The 20,402-nt window shown below is 58.5% G+C and overlaps 10 protein-coding genes across 10 annotated transcripts; 6 read left to right on the top strand and 4 right to left on the bottom strand.

Moving 5' to 3' along the window:
• Positions 1 to 150: 150 nt before the first annotated feature.
• B0H18DRAFT_1096064 (uncharacterized protein) lies at positions 151 to 3,441 on the top strand. Its single transcript, XM_048032440.1, has 8 exons — positions 151 to 421; positions 448 to 524; positions 576 to 799; positions 901 to 1,182; positions 1,237 to 1,885; positions 1,933 to 2,135; positions 2,163 to 3,017; positions 3,082 to 3,441. The coding sequence occupies exons 1-8, from the start codon at positions 300 to 302 to the stop codon at positions 3,172 to 3,174; spliced, it is 2,505 nt and encodes an 834-aa protein (XP_047889727.1). The 5' UTR covers positions 151 to 299; the 3' UTR covers positions 3,175 to 3,441.
• Positions 3,442 to 4,279: 838 nt separating this feature from the next.
• On the top strand, positions 4,280 to 5,030 carry B0H18DRAFT_1122334 (uncharacterized protein; the record flags this gene model as incomplete). The annotated part of the gene is made up of 3 exons (XM_048034499.1): positions 4,280 to 4,618; positions 4,673 to 4,783; positions 4,842 to 5,030. 3 exons carry the CDS (start codon positions 4,280 to 4,282, stop codon positions 5,028 to 5,030), a joined length of 639 nt encoding a protein of 212 aa, XP_047889726.1.
• A 427-nt stretch (positions 5,031 to 5,457) lies between these two features.
• On the top strand, positions 5,458 to 6,723 carry B0H18DRAFT_1106518 (translation initiation factor SUI1). Its single transcript, XM_048032687.1, has 6 exons — positions 5,458 to 5,758; positions 5,814 to 5,921; positions 5,978 to 6,099; positions 6,155 to 6,233; positions 6,312 to 6,562; positions 6,628 to 6,723. Exons 1-5 carry the CDS (start codon positions 5,692 to 5,694, stop codon positions 6,527 to 6,529), a joined length of 594 nt encoding a protein of 197 aa, XP_047889725.1. The 5' UTR covers positions 5,458 to 5,691; the 3' UTR covers positions 6,530 to 6,562; positions 6,628 to 6,723.
• A 1-nt stretch (position 6,724) lies between these two features.
• B0H18DRAFT_1026694 (DAHP synthetase) lies at positions 6,725 to 9,207 on the bottom strand. Its single transcript, XM_048029828.1, has 13 exons — positions 8,931 to 9,207; positions 8,842 to 8,876; positions 8,738 to 8,786; positions 8,587 to 8,685; positions 8,371 to 8,534; positions 8,299 to 8,316; positions 8,084 to 8,248; positions 7,843 to 8,033; positions 7,584 to 7,700; positions 7,466 to 7,527; positions 7,110 to 7,412; positions 7,011 to 7,050; positions 6,725 to 6,950 (listed from the first exon to the last, which is right to left on the bottom strand). The coding sequence occupies exons 1-13, from the start codon at positions 8,988 to 8,990 to the stop codon at positions 6,838 to 6,840; spliced, it is 1,416 nt and encodes a 471-aa protein (XP_047889724.1). The 5' UTR covers positions 8,991 to 9,207; the 3' UTR covers positions 6,725 to 6,837.
• On the bottom strand, positions 9,201 to 11,127 carry B0H18DRAFT_1026689 (NAD-P-binding protein). The gene is made up of 7 exons (XM_048029827.1): positions 10,518 to 11,127; positions 10,271 to 10,437; positions 10,103 to 10,212; positions 9,852 to 10,048; positions 9,657 to 9,794; positions 9,512 to 9,598; positions 9,201 to 9,457 (listed from the first exon to the last, which is right to left on the bottom strand). Exons 1-7 carry the CDS (start codon positions 10,692 to 10,694, stop codon positions 9,329 to 9,331), a joined length of 1,005 nt encoding a protein of 334 aa, XP_047889723.1. The 5' UTR covers positions 10,695 to 11,127; the 3' UTR covers positions 9,201 to 9,328.
• A 260-nt stretch (positions 11,128 to 11,387) lies between these two features.
• B0H18DRAFT_1213683 (uncharacterized protein) lies at positions 11,388 to 12,585 on the top strand (the record flags this gene model as incomplete). Its single annotated transcript, XM_048036534.1, has 7 exons — positions 11,388 to 11,488; positions 11,543 to 11,650; positions 11,712 to 11,730; positions 11,769 to 11,861; positions 11,922 to 12,014; positions 12,100 to 12,117; positions 12,181 to 12,585. The coding sequence occupies 7 exons, from the start codon at positions 11,388 to 11,390 to the stop codon at positions 12,349 to 12,351; spliced, it is 603 nt and encodes a 200-aa protein (XP_047889722.1). The 3' UTR covers positions 12,352 to 12,585.
• Positions 12,586 to 12,945: 360 nt separating this feature from the next.
• B0H18DRAFT_1122329 (glycoside hydrolase superfamily) lies at positions 12,946 to 14,727 on the bottom strand (the record flags this gene model as incomplete). Its single annotated transcript, XM_048034498.1, has 11 exons — positions 12,946 to 12,996; positions 13,053 to 13,172; positions 13,226 to 13,251; positions 13,307 to 13,447; positions 13,496 to 13,708; positions 13,803 to 13,819; positions 13,875 to 14,083; positions 14,141 to 14,161; positions 14,216 to 14,319; positions 14,371 to 14,493; positions 14,553 to 14,727. 11 exons carry the CDS (start codon positions 14,725 to 14,727, stop codon positions 12,946 to 12,948), a joined length of 1,200 nt encoding a protein of 399 aa, XP_047889721.1.
• Positions 14,728 to 16,887: 2,160 nt separating this feature from the next.
• B0H18DRAFT_957380 (tryptophan synthase beta subunit-like PLP-dependent enzyme) lies at positions 16,888 to 18,060 on the bottom strand (the record flags this gene model as incomplete). The annotated part of the gene is made up of 4 exons (XM_048042572.1): positions 16,888 to 17,073; positions 17,141 to 17,611; positions 17,666 to 17,730; positions 17,796 to 18,060. The coding sequence occupies 4 exons, from the start codon at positions 18,058 to 18,060 to the stop codon at positions 16,888 to 16,890; spliced, it is 987 nt and encodes a 328-aa protein (XP_047889720.1).
• A 712-nt stretch (positions 18,061 to 18,772) lies between these two features.
• B0H18DRAFT_1026667 (uncharacterized protein) lies at positions 18,773 to 20,273 on the top strand. Its single transcript, XM_048029826.1, has 6 exons — positions 18,773 to 19,213; positions 19,282 to 19,325; positions 19,411 to 19,501; positions 19,558 to 19,693; positions 19,766 to 19,822; positions 19,878 to 20,273. Exons 1-6 carry the CDS (start codon positions 18,986 to 18,988, stop codon positions 19,949 to 19,951), a joined length of 630 nt encoding a protein of 209 aa, XP_047889719.1. The 5' UTR covers positions 18,773 to 18,985; the 3' UTR covers positions 19,952 to 20,273.
• Positions 20,002 to 20,298, top strand: B0H18DRAFT_1026663 (uncharacterized protein; the record flags this gene model as incomplete). The annotated part of the gene is made up of 1 exon (XM_048029825.1): positions 20,002 to 20,298. A coding segment is annotated over one exon (297 nt), but the record flags the coding sequence as incomplete, so codon positions are not given.
• Between the last annotated feature and the right edge of the window lie 104 nt (positions 20,299 to 20,402).

The raw sequence follows: 20,402 nt of genomic DNA, 5'->3' as shown, positions 1-20,402 counted from the left end.
CCGGCGGGGACACTCGTGTCGCCAAATGATAATTTCTGTGCTAACCCCATATCGGGAGCGGCCTGGACTCGATCGGGACTTGGATGCAGAATGTTCCCCGAAACACGATCGGACCGCTGCGCCAGCAGCCCGGGCGAGGCCTCGTCTGCCCTACTGCACATTTCCCATCTTGCCCTGGGTGGACATTCTCGTCTCTGTATACGGCCTAGAGCCCCATACGGGCCACTAATCACCTGCCTCGCCATCATCACGACGCACACGACTTCACCGTTCATCTGTAGCTGGCCTACCCGAGCGCCATGTCCGACTCATTCGCTGACCTCTGGAACTCGACCGGCGTAAGCAAACCAGCAGAACAGCCACGCAAGCTGGGATCTCTGGCCCCAGTAATACCCCCCTCTCGGAACGCGAAGAACGATGTGTTCTCCATGCTTGCATCGCCGGCAGCTTCGTCCCTGCCTCGCGCTCGGGCACGCCAGGGGCCGCTGGGCCGATCCAGTCTACGCGATCACTGGGAACGAGCAGTATGTCTCCATCTATGGGCGCGAAACCGGTGCAAAAGTCTCCTAGCTCAGGCAGCGATGCGTTCAGCGGTCTCTTCTCTGGCTCACTTGCACCCGGCTCCACTGCGAATCGCGCGAACATGACCATAGCCGAGCGCGCAGCTCAGGCAGAGCGGGAGAGGAGGGAACAGTCGCAACAACAGCACGCCGCTGCGAAGCAGTCCGCAAATGCATGGGCGGGACTTGACTCGCTTGGGAACCTCGTGCCCGCCGCCAAACCATCTACGCCCGCTCAGGTGAGCGCACCCCAAGACGACGACTGGTTATTTGGCTCGGATGCCGCAAAGTCGTCTACATCCACCACGAAGCCATCTACCACCAAGTCACCGCCCCACAGGATGACTGGGGACTGGACGATTTCATCTCTCAGCCCGCTGCCCGGAAACGTACGTCTGCACCACCACGAGGAGAGTCGTTATTAGACCTAGACGAATTCAACCCTATTCCCTCCGCCCAATCAACGCGGACTTCCCCTCACCCTCCTCAAAGCCGCTCGGATACACCAGGCGATTTCGACTTCGGTGATCGTGAGGACGGGCTGCTCGGTGACCAGTCAGACGAGGACGACATACTTGGAGAACTTAGTAAACCAGTCTCGCAGCGTTCACCACCGTCATCTGTACGTACATACATCCGCACAGGGTTTCCTTGCGCTCATGGACATTGCCTGCAGAGCCAATCTAATCGAGCAATTTCGTCGTCTCAGACTGTGCCTTCGCGTTCGAGACCACAGTCTCGGGCGGTTTCTCCGCCTCCCCACATCCTCGGGAAGATCGTAGAAATGGGCTTCTCTGTGGAACAGGCGCGTGTCGCGCTTGCCTCCACCGACACAGGGTTAGATGTAGAGGCAGCCCTCGAGACATTGCTCGCCAACGCTAGCGCGTCAGAGCCCGCAAGTACAGACAACCATAGAACGCAGCGCGAGCCTGGGTACGAGCGCTACTACGAGTCCGACGAGGAACAGTCTGCGCCCCCGCGGCGACGTCCAGCTCCGACGTCTCGCCCGAGCGCCTCCGGGCGCGCGCGCGAGGCGCCACCGCGGAATGGCCCGTCGCCCGGGTCTGTGGAGGCACAGCGGAACCTGCAGGAGCAGGCGGACAAGCTCATTGCGCAGGCGAGCGAGATCGGGCTGACCATGTTCAACCGCGCAAACGCGTTCTGGAAGGAGGGCAAGGAGAAGGCGCTGAAGGCGTACGAGGAGCGTGCTGCGACCTCGCGCCAGGGGAGCTCAGGCTCGCCGAACGCGAACGGGCGGCCGAAATGGATGCAGGAGGCGCCGGAAGGGGAGCTTGGGGACGGGGAGCAGAGGGAGGGGTTAGTGGGTTCAAGGATGGCGATGAGGTCCTCCCGCAGAGGCCTGCTCCTCAAGCGCGGCGTAAGCAGGCGGAAGCGCGCCAGAGGCCTGAGGCACAGTCTGCTGCGTCGAGAGTCAAGACGGGCGACCTTTTGTCGGATGACGCGCCAGCTGTGTATACCTCGCCGTGGCGGCGGAAGACACCGTCGCGGAGTCAAGCACCGACACCGTCCACACAACATGCAGCATCGACTTCGAGAGCGCAGCCTCCGCCCCGCGTACCCTCCCCGATCCGGCTAACACAGCGGAAGACAGTATCAGCATCGTCGGCTGCGATGGCCGCATCGGCGAAGCACAAAGCTGCAGGTACTGAGATGTTCAAGCTCGGACGGTACGCGGAGGCAGAGACTTCCTACACCTCCGCCATCGCCACCCTCCCCGACTCTCACCTGCTCCTCGTCCCACTCTACAACAACCGCGCACTCGCACGCATCAAGACTGGTGACCACACTGGTGCGATCGACGATGCTACCACGGTGATCACGCTCATCGGGCCGTCGTATCACCCTACGCGTGAGGCCAAAGTGACGCAGGAGGACGAGGGCGCGGGGGTTGACCTCGCAGACGCGCTCGTGAAGGCGTTCTGGCGCCGCGCGGAGGCGTACGAAGGCAAGGAGAAGTGGGAGACGGCTCGCCAGGACTGGGAGACGATCGCGGGTGCGGACTTTGCGGGCAAGGCGCGCATGGAGGCCGTCAAGGGCGTCGGGCGTTGTCGCAAGATGCTCTCCGCGGGGACAGACGTCCCCCTTCCTGCTGCTGCCTCTGCGTCCGCGCCCTCTGTGAGGTCGGCGCCCAAGCCGAGGCCGCGTCCTGCTCCTGCAGTCGTTGTGCCCACTGAGGCTGTTGACCGCGTGCGCGAGGCGAACCAGGCGGCGGAAGCGGAGGCGCAGGCGAAGCACGAGCTGAAGGACGTCGTAGACGCAAAGCTGGCGGGGTGGAAGAACGGGAAAGAGACGAACATCCGCGCGTTGATTGCGAGCCTTGACACGGTGCTCTGGCCTGAGCTCGGCTGGCAGAAGGTGGGCATGCACGAGCTCGTAACGCCGAGCCAGGTGAAGATCAGGTACACGAAGGCGATTGCGAAGCTGCATCCCGACAAGGTGTGTGGCTCTTCATTTGTGTTCTAGGCATGTGAGGGGGCAATGGTGCTAATGGATGATATAGCTGAACGCGAAGAACACGACACTGGAGCAGAGGATGATTGCGAACGGTGTCTTCGGGTCGCTGAATGATGCTTGGAACGCGTTCAAGCAATAGACACTAATTTATCGCGGCTTCTGTTGTATTGCCCGGATCCTAATCTCAGTGAGTTGTTGTACACTGTTGCAAGTGTTGTTTCGAAAGGGGCCTTGCTCCTATATTCAACATACTCGTTCGATTGATTGTTGAATGCGACATATCGGTCACGTGGGTTCTCTGCGAGTGGCCGGCCTGTCAGGCCACTTCAGTTTCGCGGACTTGGAAGTTCCACTCATGTACAATGCATGCTCGATGCGGCTCACAATGATTAACATGGTCTTGGCGTGGTTTTTCCAGACACATGCTGAAGACATTTTGAAAGTAACAGATGAAACTTGAATGGCTCGATCGTCTTCGTAGAGCGGTATCGTTGTTCATGAAGCTTCAATGTTGAATAATGCTTACGCGGTTAGCTTGTGTGACACTGTAGATCTTTGTCTTCCATAAACCGAAGGACCCGATGATAGGCGCGTAAACGGTGCCGCTGAAGTCTTTCTGTCTACCTCGTGTCGTCATTGTACCACCCCCTCCAGCATCCGTTCAATACCGGTGTTTCATGCGCAATCAGCGCGTTCTCGCGTGGCTTTGTGGTCGATCCATCTATTGTTGAACGAAAACGTTGCACAAGACAAGGCAGGTTCCAAGCTGATCATTGGTTCCCCTTCGCCACTCGTTGCGACCACCACTGGTATCCAGGAAGAATGCGATGTAAGTAAGGCAATTTTGGCTGAGGCAAGACGACGAAACCTGGGGTAAGTCTCGAGTTGCTAAGGGTCTTTGTAGATTGCTAATGGTATGCCCCACGTGTGTATTGTTCCCCGCCCCCCTGTACCGTCCCCCCACGCGAGCGAGCCCATTGACCTCGTCGAGTACGCTCTCGTTATGGTGCGTCGCGATCGAGGGACGCGCTTTGTTGGATATATCTGGTAATGGGCGGACGGTCGCGCGACGAGTATAAATTCTGTGTCCCGGAATGGTGCGTCCCCTCTATCCATCCGTTCTGTTCACCCTGTTCTGACCGCACGACGTTGATTCGTTCGTCCGGCTTGCTCTCTATTGCTGTTTAATCTTGTTCTCTATTTGCACTGTTTACGAATCGCCCAACGTCCCGCCCTGCGAAAAAATGTCCAACAAATCCCTCCACCCCACCCTCCACCCCGAGAACGTCTCATCGTACTCTTCACTTGTATCCGCACTGGAAGACCACCGTGTTCGGGGGTCATTCGTTGAAGACACCTTCCGCGTTCCGCGCACTTCCAGCGGGAGTCTGCTAAGACCGCTGCCAGCATGGGCTGGTCAAATTACCATCACGTTTGACACCGTGCAGGGCCTCTTTGGTGGACGAGGACTCCCGCTCGCGTTCCTACAGAGCGGGATGGCACCTGGCGGTATTCTTCGGCATGCCTCTGACCATGTCTTCGCGAATCGATCCCCAGGCAGCGTGTTCAACATACGGCTGAGTGTACGTACAACCGCCTCTGCTGCCTTCTGCTCTCCCCCTGACATGGGTGCTCAGTGGCCAGGCTACTCGCAAGTTGAGTGCGTGACTGGAGTACCGATCCCCTCGCCAGCGACGCGAGTCGACGTCGCGGTGGCCGTGATTGGTCAGTACAGTCAACTCATTGCGGTGAGTACGCGTTGCATCTAAGGCACGTGACCGCGTTTGACATCGTGGCCGATCACAGAGAGCCGAGCTCGAAGGTCCCAGAGAGAAGGGACGCGAGGGTTGGAAGCTGGGCAGGGGTGCTATCACCATCGAGAACCTCATCCTGGTCTCCGTGTCGAACGGCCAGGATGGTGTTTTCGAGGCGGAGATACACGTTGTGCTCACCCGCAACGATCCGATGGCCATGTTGGCAGCATTGAGGCGCTGAGGTTTGGCGATCTTCACTCCATGTGCTGGACGCATCTGACCGGACATGGACACTATTATGACTCGCTACCGGCCGCGAGATACTTACGCTTTACGACTTGCATGATTTGCATCACGACGTTATTTTAGTTGTCGGGCCACACCCATATTTATCGGCTCTCGTTGCTGTCTTAGTACGCCGCAGTTCACTAGCAGTCTGTATTTCATGTATGTCTGCACCCATGTATCGCGTAGTACATTTCCCTCCCTCATCACGTAGTAGTAGTAGCAATACATTCAACGCAGTCCGTGTATTCCAGGCTGCGTTTAGCAGCCAACAATGTATCGACAGCCTGTGCGCCGCGGCGTGAGCCAGTGTCAGTGTCCTGTTGCCATATATACCCCACCGAGACGAACTACTCCTATTAGTCTCCTATATGAAGTGTGTACGTCGGCGCCTCACAAGGATCCACGGACGACCACCGTGATCTGGTCCCGGGACCCCTCGGGCATGCTTCGGCCAATCGACCGTCTACAGCCACCTCTCGATCGCCAGGAGTCGTTCACCACCACCATCTCGTCCATCGCCTCCACAACTGCAATATCTCCCAGTGCCCTGAAGTTACAGGGAGGATCGACTCAACTGCGATTCGGCTCGTTGATTTTTGCTCGAGCAAGAGACCATGGCAGAGCCGGAAACACCACAGGCTGAGCAGCCAGTACAGCCCGTGCAAGTTTTGTATTGTGGAGGTGCGATCTTCCCTGCAGTGAAACTCGCCGTGCTTGAAGCTCAAAGCTATTGAAGTCTGCACATTCCCAGTGGAGTACTGCGAGTTTGGCTCGCATCTGACAAAGTGTAAGGAATGGCTGCACGAGAACGACTCAGACTTGTACGACAAGTACTACTCAGAAGGCACGTCCGTCCTTCTTGCCCTTCCGTGCTGCTATATATGTTAATCGCTGGTACAGGGGCACTTCAAGCCAAGCTGGGCACACTCAGTTTGGAGGCGCAGGAGAAGCTAGAGAAGGATACTGCGAAGAAAGAGGCGAAGGCAGAGGCGAAAGCAGAGGCGGCGCAAAAGAAGAAGATGGTGCGCACGGACCGTCCTCCCTTCCATCGCCATAAATTGACGTGTGTTATTGTAGGCGTCTCAGGTGACGATCAAGCGAATAGAGCGGAACAAGCGCAAGTTCGTTACCGCCGTGCATGGGCTCGAAGCTTTCGGTACGTATCTGTTCACTTCCCCATCGATTCGCATTACCCGCGCCTTCGCTTCCCTCTGACTACTATGGCGCATTGCAGACGTCGACCTGAAGAAAGCCGCCAAGTTTTTCGCACAAAAGTTCGCAACAGGCGCGTCTGTGACGAAGAACCCACAGGGGAACGACGAGATTGTCGTTCAAGGCGACGTCTCTGGAGATATCGTGGAGATGATCGAGGAAGGCGTGGGCCTACTGAAGGGCGTTCCGAAGGACAACATCGTTGAAGTAGAAGAAAAGAAGAAGAAAGGCGGCGAATGATCTGCGCGGGGTAGCGCTGGAATCGGATGTAAGGTGAGGAGTGGATGCTCGCGTGTTGGCTCCTCCCGTGGCTGATGTCCTCTCTTCTCCCCCTCTAGTTTGGAGGAGTCCTCTCAAGTTGTATCGAACAGTCTACCGCACGACATCACCGTTGTACACTAGCATGAAATGACATCGCTGTAGCGTTCACGAGGAAGCGCCTATGTAGCGAGATTTTGTGGTGAGTACACTTCGTTTCCAAAACCACATTACAAGTCCGTTTGTTTCTGACAGCGATTGAGCGAACGGCGAGGTTGACCTCGGCACACCTATGCTGCCTTCCTGCCGCCAAGCTCGGAGTAGAGTACGTCGCCTTCTGCGCGTTTTCCGGCCGCGCGTCCGCGTGCTTTCTTGAAGTGATTCGAGAGCAAGAACGCGACGTCTGAAGCAAACTCATGTCAGTCAAGCCAAAGGCCAAAGAGCAGAGTAACGGGCCACATACCCAGCGACTGCTCGAAGTTCAACCTCGGATCGCAGAACGACTGTCAAGCATCGCGCATCAACCCACTAATCCTGCGCCGCGTATTAAAGGATAACTTACCTGGTACCTCAGCCCCAGCTCTTCCTCCGCCAGCTCCATACTACCGCCCAGGCACTCGGTCACGCTGAATCCGTCCTCGCTCAGCTCGCCCGTGAACTCGAGGCTGACGCCGTTGAGCGTCGAGCCGCACTCGGCGTGGATCCGGAGGCACGCGGTCAGCTCGGAGATGATCGTCCCGAAGTGCCGCGTCTTGAGCCCCGTCGAGGACGTGAGCGTATTGCCGTGCATCGGGTCGCAGATCCAGGCGACGGGGTGCCCTGACGCCTGGACGGCGGTGATGTGCGATGCGAGGTGTTGCTCGACCTGTGCGGGGAGATGAGCGTAATGTAAGCGGACGGGCTGAGGACATGCAGAACCTTCCCGGCGCCGTAGCGCGTGATGAGGGTGACTTTTCCTGGCTCGCGGTCTGGGTTCACGACTGTTCACAAGGAGTCAATGGCGGAACGGACATTCCTACGGCAGCGAAGCACTCACTGTCTAGCAGTTGAACGACTTCTTCAGCCTGCATCGTAGGCCCGACCTTGACCCCAATCGGGTTCCTCACGCCACGGAAGTACTCCACATGCGCGCCCGTCAGCTGCCTCGTCCTATCTCCAATCCACAGAAGTGCGCAGACGTGTTGTAGTACTCTTTCCTGGGCCTCGCCCTTGCCCTCCGCTTCCGCGGATGGCGAGCGGGATGCATTGTGATGGCGGAGCGCGACGTAGACGCGATGGACGACGGCACGGGGAACGTTGCGTCATCGCCTCCTCGAAGTCGAGCATGAGGCCCTCGTGGCTCGTGTAGAAGTCGACCTCGCCGAGGACGCCCCGCCCACCGCCCTGCTCGTACGAGGCGCGCTCGCCGCCATCTGCGCCGAGCCCGATCGTGCGCGTGAAGTCGAGCGCATCGGAGAGGCCCTCGGTGATGCGCTCGAATTCCTCCCTGCGGGGTGTAAGTTACTGTGTGGGTGTGGAGGGAGGCGGGGAGCCTACCGGAGTGCGGGGGAGCGGACGTGCGAGAGTGACCAGTCCCTTGGATGGTGAAGAGATGCAAAGCCGGACGTGAGCAGCCCGCGGACGTAGTTGAGCGTCGCGGTTGAGTGGAAGTACGCGCTCAGAAGGCGCTCGGGGTCTGGTGTTCGGTCATTTGGGTCCAGTCTGTGCAACGTCAGTAGGCTGTAGGATGCGCATAGCGAGGGAGACATTACCCATTCACGTTATCTCCTCTTCATACGCGACAAGGTGAGTTGAATGCAAGAGCCTCGCACAGGCTAGCGTACCGGAAACTGAACACCTCGCGGTCTCCGATCTTCTCCGTGGCGCTACTCCTCGGCTTTGCGTACTGGCCGGCGATACGCCCTATTCGTACGACGGGCTTGCGGGATCCCCAGATGAGGATGAGGGAGAACGACAGGATGAGGCCGATCTTCGCAGAGATGTTTTCCTACTTCGCGTGAGCTTGTGGGAGAATGAGGAAAGGACGGGAAGGGGCGTACATGCGTGCAGGCGTCGAAGCTCTCCGCGCAGTCTCCAGCATGCAGGAGGAAGGCTTCGTTGCGTTGGACCTGGCTCAGTTGTTGGCGAAGCCTCTCGATCTGAGAGAACGCTGAGAATGATAAGCACAAGGAACTGAGAAGCACTGCGCACCTCGGAGGGAGTGACTAACGGAGGCAGCGTCCGGATCTTATTGAGCACTCTGAAAGCAACCTGGTTAGAGCCGTAGCCTGAGAGTCAAACAGCGGGTTACGCACTTGTCGAGCTTCTCTCTGTCCGGATAGACTACATCCTACGTAGCGAGTCAGCGTCCTTCCCCGCACTTTGGTAGTCGTAGAGCACGCACCTGTGCTGCTGGCTTGTTCCTCCAGGAATTCGGTGACCAGGATTCAGTGGTCCCGCTCATCGTTCTGCTTGCTGGAAGTTGTAGACGGATACTAGTTGGGTACTAGGAGAAATACTGTCCTCGTGAGCTGGCGGTGAGGGAGAAGGACGGGTGCAACGATGGGACTTGAGTTGACTCGATCATCCAATTTGTCGATCGCCACGAAAATCGGACAGATCTCGGCTCCCCGCATCTTATCTCCTTCGGTCCGGCATCCGGTCACCTACATTTGCCTTCGCGAGGACTTCGTCTCACTGCCACTCTTGCTCCCGACTTCATTCACCTCTCTGGTAATGCCACACAGACCATCACTGCATGTGTACAAGCACAGGGAGGGCATCAACACCCGTGCATCGTACTCATGTTTCTGTATATGGAGGCTCAACATCCCTCACTTGCTCTTCCAACCACTCCCACAGCATCCTCCCCAGCTCAGGGTCGTCTGTCTCTTTCTTCGCTTGCCCGACGCGCGCATACGGGATGCAATACTGCCGCCAAACACGTAAGCAGTTGAGATAGTCAGCATACGAGTCGGTGCTCGCCTTCCCGCCAAAGTTTCCGCCCTCGGGCATCGTCCCTGCCCATAGCTGCGTGAGTGCGCCCATCTTCGGTCCAGGGATTAGTGGGTTCTAATGTCGACCTCGGTCAGTGCGCTCAACTAATTATGCATGAGCAGAGCCGGCATACTAGTATCCCTAACAGCTTGATCGGCCAAGACGGATGTCGTTTGGTGTCAAACTTCAGGTTCCCCGGATGCAGCGAGAAGGAAACCAGGCCCTGGTCAGCGTATCTTCTGTGGAACTCGTTGGCTACGACGACGTTTCCCTACAACATTTTTGGATCAGGGAGCGACGTTCCTCGCACGAGATCGACAATACACACAAACTTGCTCTGGAAATACAGCTTCGTCGTATGCCACCGCCTCCTCTTCGGGCCGTCCTTCAACGTCTCGAAGTCGATCCCGTTCACGAACTCGTGTCCCACCGATGCGACGTGTACAATCCGCGCCTTTCCGTCTGCAGATACTCGAGCAGTCTTCAGGAGGACGGGAATGAGGAGCTTGGTGAAGTAGTAGTGCCCTGGCATAGACCATTAGGCAGGCAGCAAGAGCGCGGAGAACGCCTACTGCGGACCGAGGACATTGGTGCCGAATTGCAGGTCGTACCCTTCCTCAGTGACGTCTTCCACAGGTGGGTATATTGACCCCGCATTGTTGATCAGGACGTGCAGCCCCGTCTCCTTGCTATACGCGACCACCCTCAATCCTCTGCCGATCGTACACATCAGCGAGAGCAACACACCCCAAAAACTCCTGCGCTGCAGCCTTCACGGATTGCAGGCTCGCCAGGTCAAGCCGCAGGAAGATCGCCTCCCGCCCGGTCTCCCGCTTGAGCTCGTCGATCGCCACCTGTGCTTTGATCTGGTTCCGCGAAGCCATGTACACCTTCGCGTTGTGCGCGAGCAGCGCCTACGTGCATGCCCCGTGAGTGTCGGAGGTACAGTCGGGCGGTCTGCTCCCGGGTTCAGACAGCGAGCTCGGACACTGACCTTCACCGTCTCCTTCCCAATCCCGTCATTCCCTCCGGTCACGACCACGACCTTCCCGCTGAGGTCCGGCATTTCCTCGGCCGACCACTTGGGCGGCGGGGGGAACATGGAGGACCAGCCTGAAGGTGAGACGTGCAGTACCGAGGACGCGAGCGCGGGTATCGCGTATGATTGCATCTTCCTGGGCTGAGTGGACCCGGAGAGGAGCTGGGGGCGAGAGGAGTTGTAACTTGTGGTACTTATTTCTGGGCGGATGAAGGGAACGGTGCTATACTTGGGTACGTGGGTGAGAATGCCAAGAGGTATGACGCTGCATAGGGATCGGGAGGGAACCTCGGAGGGTGGTTTGGCTGCTTCGTTGTGGGAACGCAGGTGAAGCATGGAGACCGCGGTCACCCTCTGGTGAGGGAACATGCGATCCTATTTTGTGGCGAAATAAGCTGTGAGTACTTGACGCGGACGTCGACCACTGGAACGTGTTCACGGCTTCCAGCGATATGTCGTCACTGGCTTTGTGTTCAAGTGCGCAAGCTGTGCTCTCGATGTTGCGTTCGTCACAACGGGCTTGCCATACCGGTCGCTGCAAGCGAGCAGTAGTCCGGCGGGCAGTAATGGAGGAGGCAATGTTGCGGTGAATATTATGGGGTTGCAACCACCTGCGGTGAACCGACTTCCCAGCTCGGACAGCTCATCCATTACACCACTTTCGGTGAGTGATACAGCATATGAACGATTCACCCCTTGATCGAGCTACGTTCCTCCTTGGCCTATGGATTTAGTGGACAAATGGACATAGCTTCTCGGCGTACTTTACATCGTACACGAATATAGCTGAGGCCAGTTTGCCTTGCCGTAGTACAGACGGGCAGCATGCGCCGTGCCGTAGGGCTTCTACGTCAGGAGGATTCACCGGGCATACTCTCAATGCGGTGTTTCATCTTCCTGCACCGCTGGCGTGCATCCGGCTGGAGGTACGTGACCCCCGGGTGAGTTTCTGCCTCTATTACGTCTTTCGATCGTTGCAGGTATAAATACAGGTCAGCGAGATCCCTTTACTCCCCATCACCAACGATCTTCCGCAACTTCACCTCGACCAAAGCCTCTTCCAACCCTTTCAAGACTTTGGCCAACATGTTCGCATTCATCGCCCTCTCTGTCGCCCTCGCCATGCCTGCCGCGCTGTCGGCTCGTCAGGACGCCTGCACCGCCCTCGGTGCCGGTGCTTCCAACTCCTTGACCTACAACTTTTAGCTGGAGGTTGTCGATCCCTCTGCGGCGGATGACGCCACCGGCGCTGTGCTCGCTCTCGTCAACGGTGACCAGAACGGTAACTGGTGGCTCGAGGTCAGTCCACAACTGTTGCGACTGGTATCGGTGGATACTAATCGTTGCTCGTGTCTGTAGGAGATCCACCAGAACTACACCGGCGAATTCTCTGGCTGGTCGCTCAACGGCGGCGCTCTCACGCCGATTGCTAGCTCGACCAACAGTGGCACGGTCGGAAGCGACTGTCCGTCACGGCGGGCTCGATCGTCGAGTTTGCGGTGACCAACAACGGTTCCGCCAACGCCGCGGGGGCCAGACGCCCTACTGCGCCGTGGTAAGTCTCCGGTTGCGCGTACGCATAGGACGGATGAGCTGACGGTGGGCTCGGGGATCGCAGAGAGATGCGGACGGCCATGCCACACTCGCGGTCAACGGCGTCTCGAACTCGTTCGCCGTGTGCCAGAGCGGCAACACGAATGTCCTGGTGTACAGCGCCTCGGCCGACAACAACGGCGCATACACCTTCGACAGCTGCACCGTGCAGAACGTGCACCTCGTCCAAGCCTAGCGTGGCCTCGAGGTCTTCGTGGACTTTCGGATCCACCATTTAGTAATTTACTCCATCCTCGCGTACGCTCTGATTGTCGTGTTTGCTGTGTATGCAGTGTCGCTCCTTACCCACAATCCTAGTCATTGTCGCATTGCTCTGATACCTTACAGGTTATGCTGTGCGTTGAGTCATGAGTCTGAGCCTCTAAGCCGACAATAGACCTACTCCTTGTCACTCCTTGAGATGTTGGGGCACCGCTCAAGTTGTCTGTCAATGCTGGCATACGCATACACGGAAATGTGTTTAGCAGCGCACAATGAAATTGCAGTGAGAAGTATGATTGAGAATATGATACATGAATGCGAACTCGGAACGACTCCCAGCGGGTATATCGATGCCCAAACAAAGAAAACATTACTAGAGTATGAATGCAGCGAACGGAGGAAGACGAACTGGGAGGGAGTGTGTAGTACGGTTGTTTGTACGTCTTCATGGGGCCCTGCCCTCAGCGACGTTGAATGGAACCAACAAACAACCCAACAAGAGTATGAATGCGGTAAGGACAGAACAACCACATACACCGCAGTGTTCGGCATGCGGAACTCAATAGAGTCACAGCCCCAAACCGGAGCGAATGGCATTTTGCAGAGCATAATTGTAATCCTAGACATCGCCGTCATGAGTCTTTGCACGCACCAAGGACGTCGTCCCTGACTCACCTGATCAAGGACCAAGTGAAAGCGCCGCCTAGCCCAGAGTTCTTCGCGTATTGGCTTTGTCGGTGAGCGACGATGGGTCGTCGTAAGTACTACAGTCTTGCGCGAGGTATCGTAGATGAACTAGCCGACGCGTGAGCTTTAATATGGCCGTAAGTCAATCATGTAGACATTACCGGTGTATCGCTGCAGTTATCCAATGCTACGACCAAAGTGTCAGTTTGCCGAAGATTTGTGACGCCCACTGCGATGCGTACCGTAGGTGTAGCCGTTCGCGGCCGAGAACGTCCCAGACGCCTCCTTCAGGACTCCCGAAGATATGAGGTCGCTGAACGCGATCTGCTGGCCATAGTACGAGCTCAAATCACCAGAAGCCATGTAGACAGGTTCGCCGGCTTCTGCGTGACAAAGGGTGCGACCCGTTCAGCGCGTTGAGCTGAGCCCACTGTCTGCCTCATCGAGATCAGCCGGCGCCTGCGCTGCGGCGTAGCTCTTTCCAGCCAGGCCGAGCACTTCCTCGCGGTAGGCTTCCAGGTCGCTGCCGTTGGTGTGTTGGAGCGTCCCGTCCGTGAGCGACGTCTTCGTGCTCTTGGACACGTACCCATACAGGGGAAGACCGAGCATGAGCTGGTTGGCAGGAAACCGGCGGCGGTCCATTGCTTCACGGCGGCGTGAGCGTTGAACTGTGGCTGGGACGAGGTGCCCAAAGATCGCCGAGAGGTGCATTGGGGCCCGGGGCGGAGTCCGACGCACCGAAGATGTCGTAGTTCCTATACGGAACGACCTTGAGTATGGAACAATGAAACTGAAAAAGGAACGACATACATGATATTTGCGTAGGTCATCTGGTCGGCATACGCGGAGACATCCTTGAGGGGATTGCCATCTGAGCCAGTCCAGGGCAGATCAGTGACCGCGGCAGAGATAATCTTGTCAGACCCAATGGCCGACCGAAGGGATGTGAAGAAGCTGAGGAGGTTCGCCGCATCGGACGACGAGTGCGGGTTCCCTGCACCGTCCTCGTTAGGGTATTCCTATTTTTGTCAGATGGTATGTCAGCACGGCATGAGTGTAGACATTGGATACGTCACCAACCCAGTCGATGTCAATCCCTGTCCGTCATCGCTCGTCAGATGGTAGACGTAGACATAGGTAGTGGGACTAACCATCGAGATATATTTGTTGACAGCATCAACACATGCCTTCACGAAGGTGCCCCGGTTGGCGTCCTTCATGACCTGAGAAAAGGATTGGCTGCCACTCCAGCCACCTAAAGTGCTCGTGAGACATGGCACACGGCGCGTGAGTAAATGTGCCCTACCGATGGAGAGAACGACCTTCGTGCCATGGCCGCTATTGTGAGCGGCGCTGACGAGCGACTTCAAGGTCGAGGTCGAGCCGTCATCCCAGCTGATCCCATTCGAGGAATTCGGCGTCGCAAACGCTAGGGGGAATATACCCTTCAATTCCGCTGCAGACTGCATCGGCCCAAGTCAGACATACCAAACAACAAGACGTCGAACTTCGAGAAGTCGAGGCTGGAAGGCGGGACGCTGTCGCTCGACCAGTCGGGGTAGTACGCCGCCGCGATGGGCGTCGTGGCCCTCTTCTGCTTCGGCGCCGCCTTTCGAGAGCCAGTCGACTTGCGGTCGCTGCTGGTCAGGAACGGGATACGCATCGCGGGCAGGGCAAGCTAGAGCAAGCTGAGCATGGCACGCAGTCACGACACGACATTTATATGCTGGCTCAGCGCAAGCACCATGCGAACGTCCAGGGAACCGCGGGAGAAGACCTATACGAGCGAGCTGTGTGGGTAGCAATGCAACGACAGTCCGCATGGTCCGCTAAATCTCCTGGCGAGACTGCTTCGACCTAGCCTCGACGGTCTCTGTTCTGGAGGCAGATGGCGCACCGGCCGCTGTGCGCGAAGACCGGAGCTCGCATTGCACGGAAGACAGTCCTGGTCTCGGGTAAAGCTGGCTGTGTGCATGTGGTGGTTTCTATGCACATCGTGTAGAGCGCGTTGTGCTTGCTATAGCACGCTGGACCGCGCGGCCGCGCGTGAGCGCACTTGCAGAGTTGCTGAGAATGCTAGGGGCGATAGAAGAGTCGGGCGCACTTCCGCGAAGCTGGCGATAACAAACCAAGTCCCCCACGAGAGCGGTGTGAGACTCATCGGGACAACTTCAGGCTTATGTTTAGTATACAATACACGAGATTAATGCTACCAATAGCTCACCTTTGAGAGTAACAGTCCGTCTACGTCGCTGACGTGATAACCTCCTATGTTTGAGAATCCTCGATGATCGTGATCGGACCGCGCGGAGTGGGAGCCACGATCGCGTGGAACCTTGCGAGGACATCTTGTCATATCATCCACGAGCGCACCTAGCCGAATTCGAAGAAGACTACATATCATAATGTTGTTTCACGGCGCTCAGCGCTCAGACTGGTCATCATCTAGCGCTGAACGCCGTGCTCGATGAATTGGTAGTGGGCAGCATACCGAGGGGCTAAGAGAGAAGCAATCCCAGGATTGACGAGGTCCTAGACACCTCGATACTGTTACATTCAGCATTGCATGGTCCATAGCTCACCTCCCAAGTCTAGGCACGGCTCAACAGGAGGACATGCAGCGTACTCAAAGCGGTCTCTGATCGGCAGCAGGAGTGCCGCGGACGAGCGTGCCCAAAGCACACCGTCCCCATCCCTCATCCATATGCACCGTGCGCGCCCAGAGTGGAAGCATCTGGGAGCACATGTATGAGAACACCAGTCGGCATCACGGGCACCGGCGCATCATAGCGCCGGGTGTTATCAGTCTACCTTGAGGTACGGCCTGCAGGGCAACCAGGGCAGATTATGGCAGCTTCAAGAGTAGTGACATGAATGTAGCCCGCGAGGCAACGATACGGCAGAGCCACACGACGCGGCAAGGCTCCGGGAAAGGAGAGAGAATGGTACCTGCCGCTTTCCGACCTGGCGAGACGAAGAGCAGATGGCGAGTCCACTCGAAGATTCGAGGGATGAAGACGACATCCCTCCGATGATGGCGAAGAGAATTCTCATGGAGCACAAGCCGCAGATGGCGTGGGGCCCTCTCGTCATTTGTTAGATGCCAGGTCTGTGCCATAGGGGAAGTGGGAGAGACGCACGGTAGGAGGTTAGAATGGACAAGAACGCCAAGGTGCGAGGCGACGTACCATACTACAGTAGTAGGCCGACGACTGCTTCGCGAGCGACTCATGTCGAGTGGCTTGATGGAGGCGATAGTCTGAGGTCAGAGATGAAGAGGCCGGAGGACCATCACACTCCTCTATGGTCTTCCATGATCAAACTTTGAGCTTGCCTCGAGCCGACAGTCCGACGGACTGCACAGACACCTATCAGAGGGCGGGCTAAGTCGGGAATAGCACCTGTCAAAGAATGAAAGCATCCGTCATGTCTGATAAGGTGTCGAGGACGGCGGTACGGCAAGCGGAGGGCTCCTAGGAGAGAAGGTAGGATCGCATTCGTTCTCGCGGAGACGAGTGTCCTGCGCACTGAACTCGGCCATTGTAAAGTTACACAGCACATGCGTACTTGAGTGTCTGCCCAGGCCCAGGACGTCTTCTATCCTGACGTCCAATATGACGTACTCAGAGTTCCAAGTACTCCGGGGACGGGTCAATCGATGTATCCTTTTACTCCCCTCGCGAAGGCCGAGCCCTATGTAGACAAAGCTTGTGCGATAAGGTAGTATGTGCAGGGGGTCGCGCTTACAGGTTCGGGCTGAGCATGCACTCTTCATTCGTTGGGTCCGTCGCCCAGGGCAATGGCTGGGTCAATCGATACGTCTTCATTGGGTCCAAGGCAGCGGCTGGGACAGGTCAATGTTGCCGCCACTAACGATGATACCGATAGGACCTGTAATACCCAACGCCTGGAACGCCTCGCTCCGGACGGCCGCGAACGCAGTCGCGCCACTCGGTTCGACGACGAGCTTCAGGCGTTCCCACATCAGGCGCATCGCTTCCACGATCTCCTGTAAGTTACAAGGCCCCAGCAATTGAGAGACTCGGACCAGATGAGTAACGGAAGCACCAACGCACCTCATCGGAAACCACGATGACGCGCTCGACCTTCTCCTGGATGATCGGGAAGTTAAGCACCCCCACCGGCGTACGCAGCCCATCCGCGATCGTCTCCGCCTTCACGTCCTCCCTCCGCCGTCCCTCCATCAGCCCCTGCGCACAGTCATCCGCCCCCGCCGGCTCCGCGCCGAACACCCTCACGCCCGTGCCCTCCGCAGCGAGCGCCGTGCCCGCGAGGAGGCCTCCCCCGCCCACGGGCGCGACGACCGCAGCGAGCGGCTCCGGCGCCTGCTCGAGGAGCTCGAGGAGGGCGGTGCCCTGGCCGAGGATGGTGTTCGCAGCGTCGTAGGGCGGCACGAACGTCGCGCCCGTGCGGGCCTGGACCTCCGCAAGCGTCGCCGCGCGGGCGCGGGCGTTGGGCGCGCAGAAGGTTATCTCTGCGCCGTACGCGCGGACAGCGTCCATCTTGGGCTTGGCGGAGTTGTCTGGCTGGGGCATGGTGGGTGAGCGGGGACGGGTGGGAGAGGGCGGAGGTCGGCGTACCATCACGACGTAGCACTTCGCTCCGCGTTCTCTGGCTGCGAGGGCCAGCGCGCCGGCATGATTTCCTGTGCGATTGTCAGGTCAACAGTCATATTCCTCGCTCCGCTCTTCGGCGCGCGGGCGACTGTACCTGAGCTGTGTGTGCACACGCCCTTGGCGAGCTCTTCCTGCGTCAGTCGTGTCAGACTGAAGCTCGCCCCGCGGAACTTGAAGGCGCCGCCTTTCTGGAGATTCTCCGCTTTGAAATAGAGCGTGTTTTTGTTCGGGAGGGAGGCAGATAGCGTTGACGAGCTGAAGATGGGCGTGCGATGGATAACGGGCTTGATAGCCTCGTGGGCTGAGACGACCGAGGCTCTGGAGAGAGGAAGCGCAGCGGGATTGGATGAGCCCTCCATTCCAGCTAACTTAGATTGCAGGCACCCGGAATGTAGTGCCTCAAGAATGGAATAGCTTTGAACGAGAGTTGGGGAGACCACAGTCCCGAGTGAGGCCCGTCGAACGGCATCGCGGCATGTTCCGGAGGCAGCAATAGCAGAGGTCAGCACGGAGGCCAGCAGAGATACAAGAGCCGAGCCTAGCCACGCACTATGAACACACAGTGTTCCGACCAAGGTTCCGACATTGAAAACTCCCTTCCCGCCATGTATGCCTTGTCCGATGCGGCCGTTTCAGTGCGTTGGGATAGGGCGACACTAACGCACTCCCTGCTATTGAGCGCGATTGAATGTACAAGACGCGTGTCGGCTTGTATGGTCTGCAACGGAGACTACGCTATGTAATGTGTCCAACGTCGGACAGCCGAAGACCGGCCCAGAGGTCGCAGCCTGAGACTCGTAGTGAAGCCGGCGACCAGTAGCGTTGGAGTGGCTGGCGCACAGGACCAGATTTGCAATTCGGAAGAGGGCGAACCACAACAGATAAACCTAGGAACGCCGACGTTCCACCCGCCAAGCAATAGAGAATGCGTCAGAGAAAGACCACGCAGAGTCTGCTGTGTCGCGGATGGTGGTGACGGTCTCGGTCGGCGCAGTAACGCGTCGTGTCACGGAAGCAACAGAGTGACGCGCGTGACATGGGAGGGACTGCGGGAGGGCTGGTGCGTCTGTCGCGTCTGTCTCCCTCTCCTTGGCCCACAGCCCGGGCCAGGCTCGATGCAAGCCGCCTCTCCAGAGCTCCAGCCCCTGCCCGCGCACGGCCCCCGTTGCGCGAGTGCGCCCACTAACCCGCCAGCCATCGACGCTGGCATTCGCCGAGCAGTCCAGCTGAACGCGCTCGACCGTTTGGGCAGTCCGCGTCACCCTCTGCAGCAGCCCGCAGCCCATGCCCCCACCGTCTCTCTGGGACCGAGCAAAGCAGCTCTACAGTTCTCCCCCAGCCCTGATGTCCGCCCACTCGCCCCAGGACGGCCCTGCGCGGCCCCCCGTCTCCCTCCGCTCCCCGACTGCGGTCATACACCTCGAGTACGCGAGCACCAGCCCGCCCCCGGTGCCCTCCCCGGAATGGACGCGCTTCGTCTGCATCAGCGACACCCACTCCCGCATGGTCCACGTCCCCCCGGCGACGTCCTGCTGCACAGCGGCGATTTGACGGCCATGGGCACCTACGCCGACTTCCAGCGGACGATGGAGTGGATAGGCGACCTCCCGCATCGGACGAAGATGTGAGTCCCCGCCGCGCCCACCCCCACTCCGCTGTCGCCAGAGCACGCCGTTCTAACACCGGGTCGCGCTCGCGCCCGTATTGAGTATCATCGCAGGCAACCACGACCTCCCGCTCGACTACCACGACGACTGGTACGACAAGAACTACACCCGCTGGCACGGCATGTCCAAGCAGGTGCGCGATCCCCACCGCCTCGCACCGCTAGCGTGCCGACCGCCTTCCCCCTCTAGAACATCGGCCTGATCCAGGATCTCATACAAGGCCGCAGGGCGACCAAGTCCGGCATCGTATACCTCGAAGACGAGTCTTATGAGTTCCGCGCCAAGCCGGACGGGCGGAAATGGACCGTGTACGGCTCGCCGGTCAGTCCACGACATCGTCGTACCAGTTCCCCGGAATCCTGACCCCGGTCCTGTCTCGCCCGTGCGCCTCCCGCAGTGGTCCCCTACTTCCACAACTGGGCGTTCAACTACCAGCGCGGAGAGGAGGCCGAGAGTACGCCCCTGTCGTTGAAACTCACCGCGATCCCGTCTCACGCTGCCCCCGACAGAGCTTATGGCCGCGGTCCCCAAGACGGACATACTGTCAGGACCCATTTGCATTCAGACGCGATGCCGTGGATGACGAGCCAGTTCCCTTCACACAGGTTGACGCATACACCGCCCCACGACATCATGGACAAGACAGTCGGGGACGAGCACGTCGGGTGCGAGGCGCTCGCCGCCCGCCTCCCCGCCATCCGGCCGCGCCTCCATGTCTTCGGGCACATCCACGAGGACCACGGCGCGCTCGTCCACGAGTGGCCCGCCGCCGACGCCGAGCCAGAGCCACAGCCCGAGGGCGATGCCGAGGGCGCGGAGGGCGCTGACTCGGGCCAGAAGGCTGAGCAAACCATCTTCGTGAACGCCGCGAACTGGCCCATGGGCCCGAAGGCATACCGCCCGGGGAGCCGGGTCAACTTCGGGGAGGCACGAGCCGTTGCAGGGAAGCCGGGTACTATTCAACGAGTATTTACTCATCGACGAGTATTATCTTCACGAGCTTATAGATGAGTGCATGGCATGAGTACTCGTGA

The sequence above is a fragment of the Fomitopsis serialis genome (genome assembly GCF_022376445.1).
Source record: "Fomitopsis serialis strain Sig1Antser10 chromosome Unknown B0H18scaffold_75, whole genome shotgun sequence".
Classification (NCBI taxonomy): Eukaryota; Fungi; Basidiomycota; class Agaricomycetes; order Polyporales; family Fomitopsidaceae; genus Fomitopsis; species Fomitopsis serialis.
Note: the sequence above shows the minus strand (reverse complement) of the source record. Positions and strands in the feature narration are given on the sequence as shown.

Bases quoted from the DNA above. Each gene is read 5' to 3' on its own strand.
- B0H18DRAFT_1026667 (XM_048029826.1), top strand. From the start codon at position 18,986: ATGCCCCCACCGTCTCTCTGGGACCGAGCAAAGCAGCTCTACAGTTCT. The intron at 19,502-19,557 runs GTGCGCGATCCC...TTCCCCCTCTAG, and splicing joins GGCACGGCATGTCCAAGCAG to AACATCGGCCTGATCCAGGA. The intron at 19,823-19,877 runs GTACGCCCCTGT...TGCCCCCGACAG, and splicing joins GCGCGGAGAGGAGGCCGAGA to AGCTTATGGCCGCGGTCCCC.
- B0H18DRAFT_1026689 (XM_048029827.1), bottom strand. From the start codon at position 10,694: ATGCAATCATACGCGATACCCGCGCTCGCGTCCTCGGTACTGCACGTC. The intron at 9,795-9,851 runs GTGTGTATTGTC...AAAATGTTGTAG, and splicing joins TGTATTTCCAGAGCAAGTTT to GGAAACGTCGTCGTAGCCAA. The intron at 9,458-9,511 runs GCGAGCACCGAC...GTTTGGCGGCAG, and splicing joins GCGGAAACTTTGGCGGGAAG to TATTGCATCCCGTATGCGCG.
- B0H18DRAFT_1106518 (XM_048032687.1), top strand. From the start codon at position 5,692: ATGGCAGAGCCGGAAACACCACAGGCTGAGCAGCCAGTACAGCCCGTG. The intron at 5,922-5,977 runs GCACGTCCGTCC...TCGCTGGTACAG, and splicing joins CGACAAGTACTACTCAGAAG to GGGCACTTCAAGCCAAGCTG. The intron at 6,100-6,154 runs GTGCGCACGGAC...GTGTTATTGTAG, and splicing joins CGGCGCAAAAGAAGAAGATG to GCGTCTCAGGTGACGATCAA.
- B0H18DRAFT_1026694 (XM_048029828.1), bottom strand. From the start codon at position 8,990: ATGAGCGGGACCACTGAATCCTGGTCACCGAATTCCTGGAGGAACAAG. The intron at 8,787-8,841 runs GTGCGTAACCCG...GGTTGCTTTCAG, and splicing joins GACAGAGAGAAGCTCGACAA to AGTGCTCAATAAGATCCGGA. The intron at 7,528-7,583 runs GTGAGTGCTTCG...CCTTGTGAACAG, and splicing joins AGTCGTTCAACTGCTAGACA to TCGTGAACCCAGACCGCGAG.
- B0H18DRAFT_1096064 (XM_048032440.1), top strand. From the start codon at position 300: ATGTCCGACTCATTCGCTGACCTCTGGAACTCGACCGGCGTAAGCAAA. The intron at 1,183-1,236 runs GTACGTACATAC...CATTGCCTGCAG, and splicing joins AGCGTTCACCACCGTCATCT to AGCCAATCTAATCGAGCAAT. The intron at 2,136-2,162 runs GTACCCTCCCCG...CGGCTAACACAG, and splicing joins GAGCGCAGCCTCCGCCCCGC to CGGAAGACAGTATCAGCATC.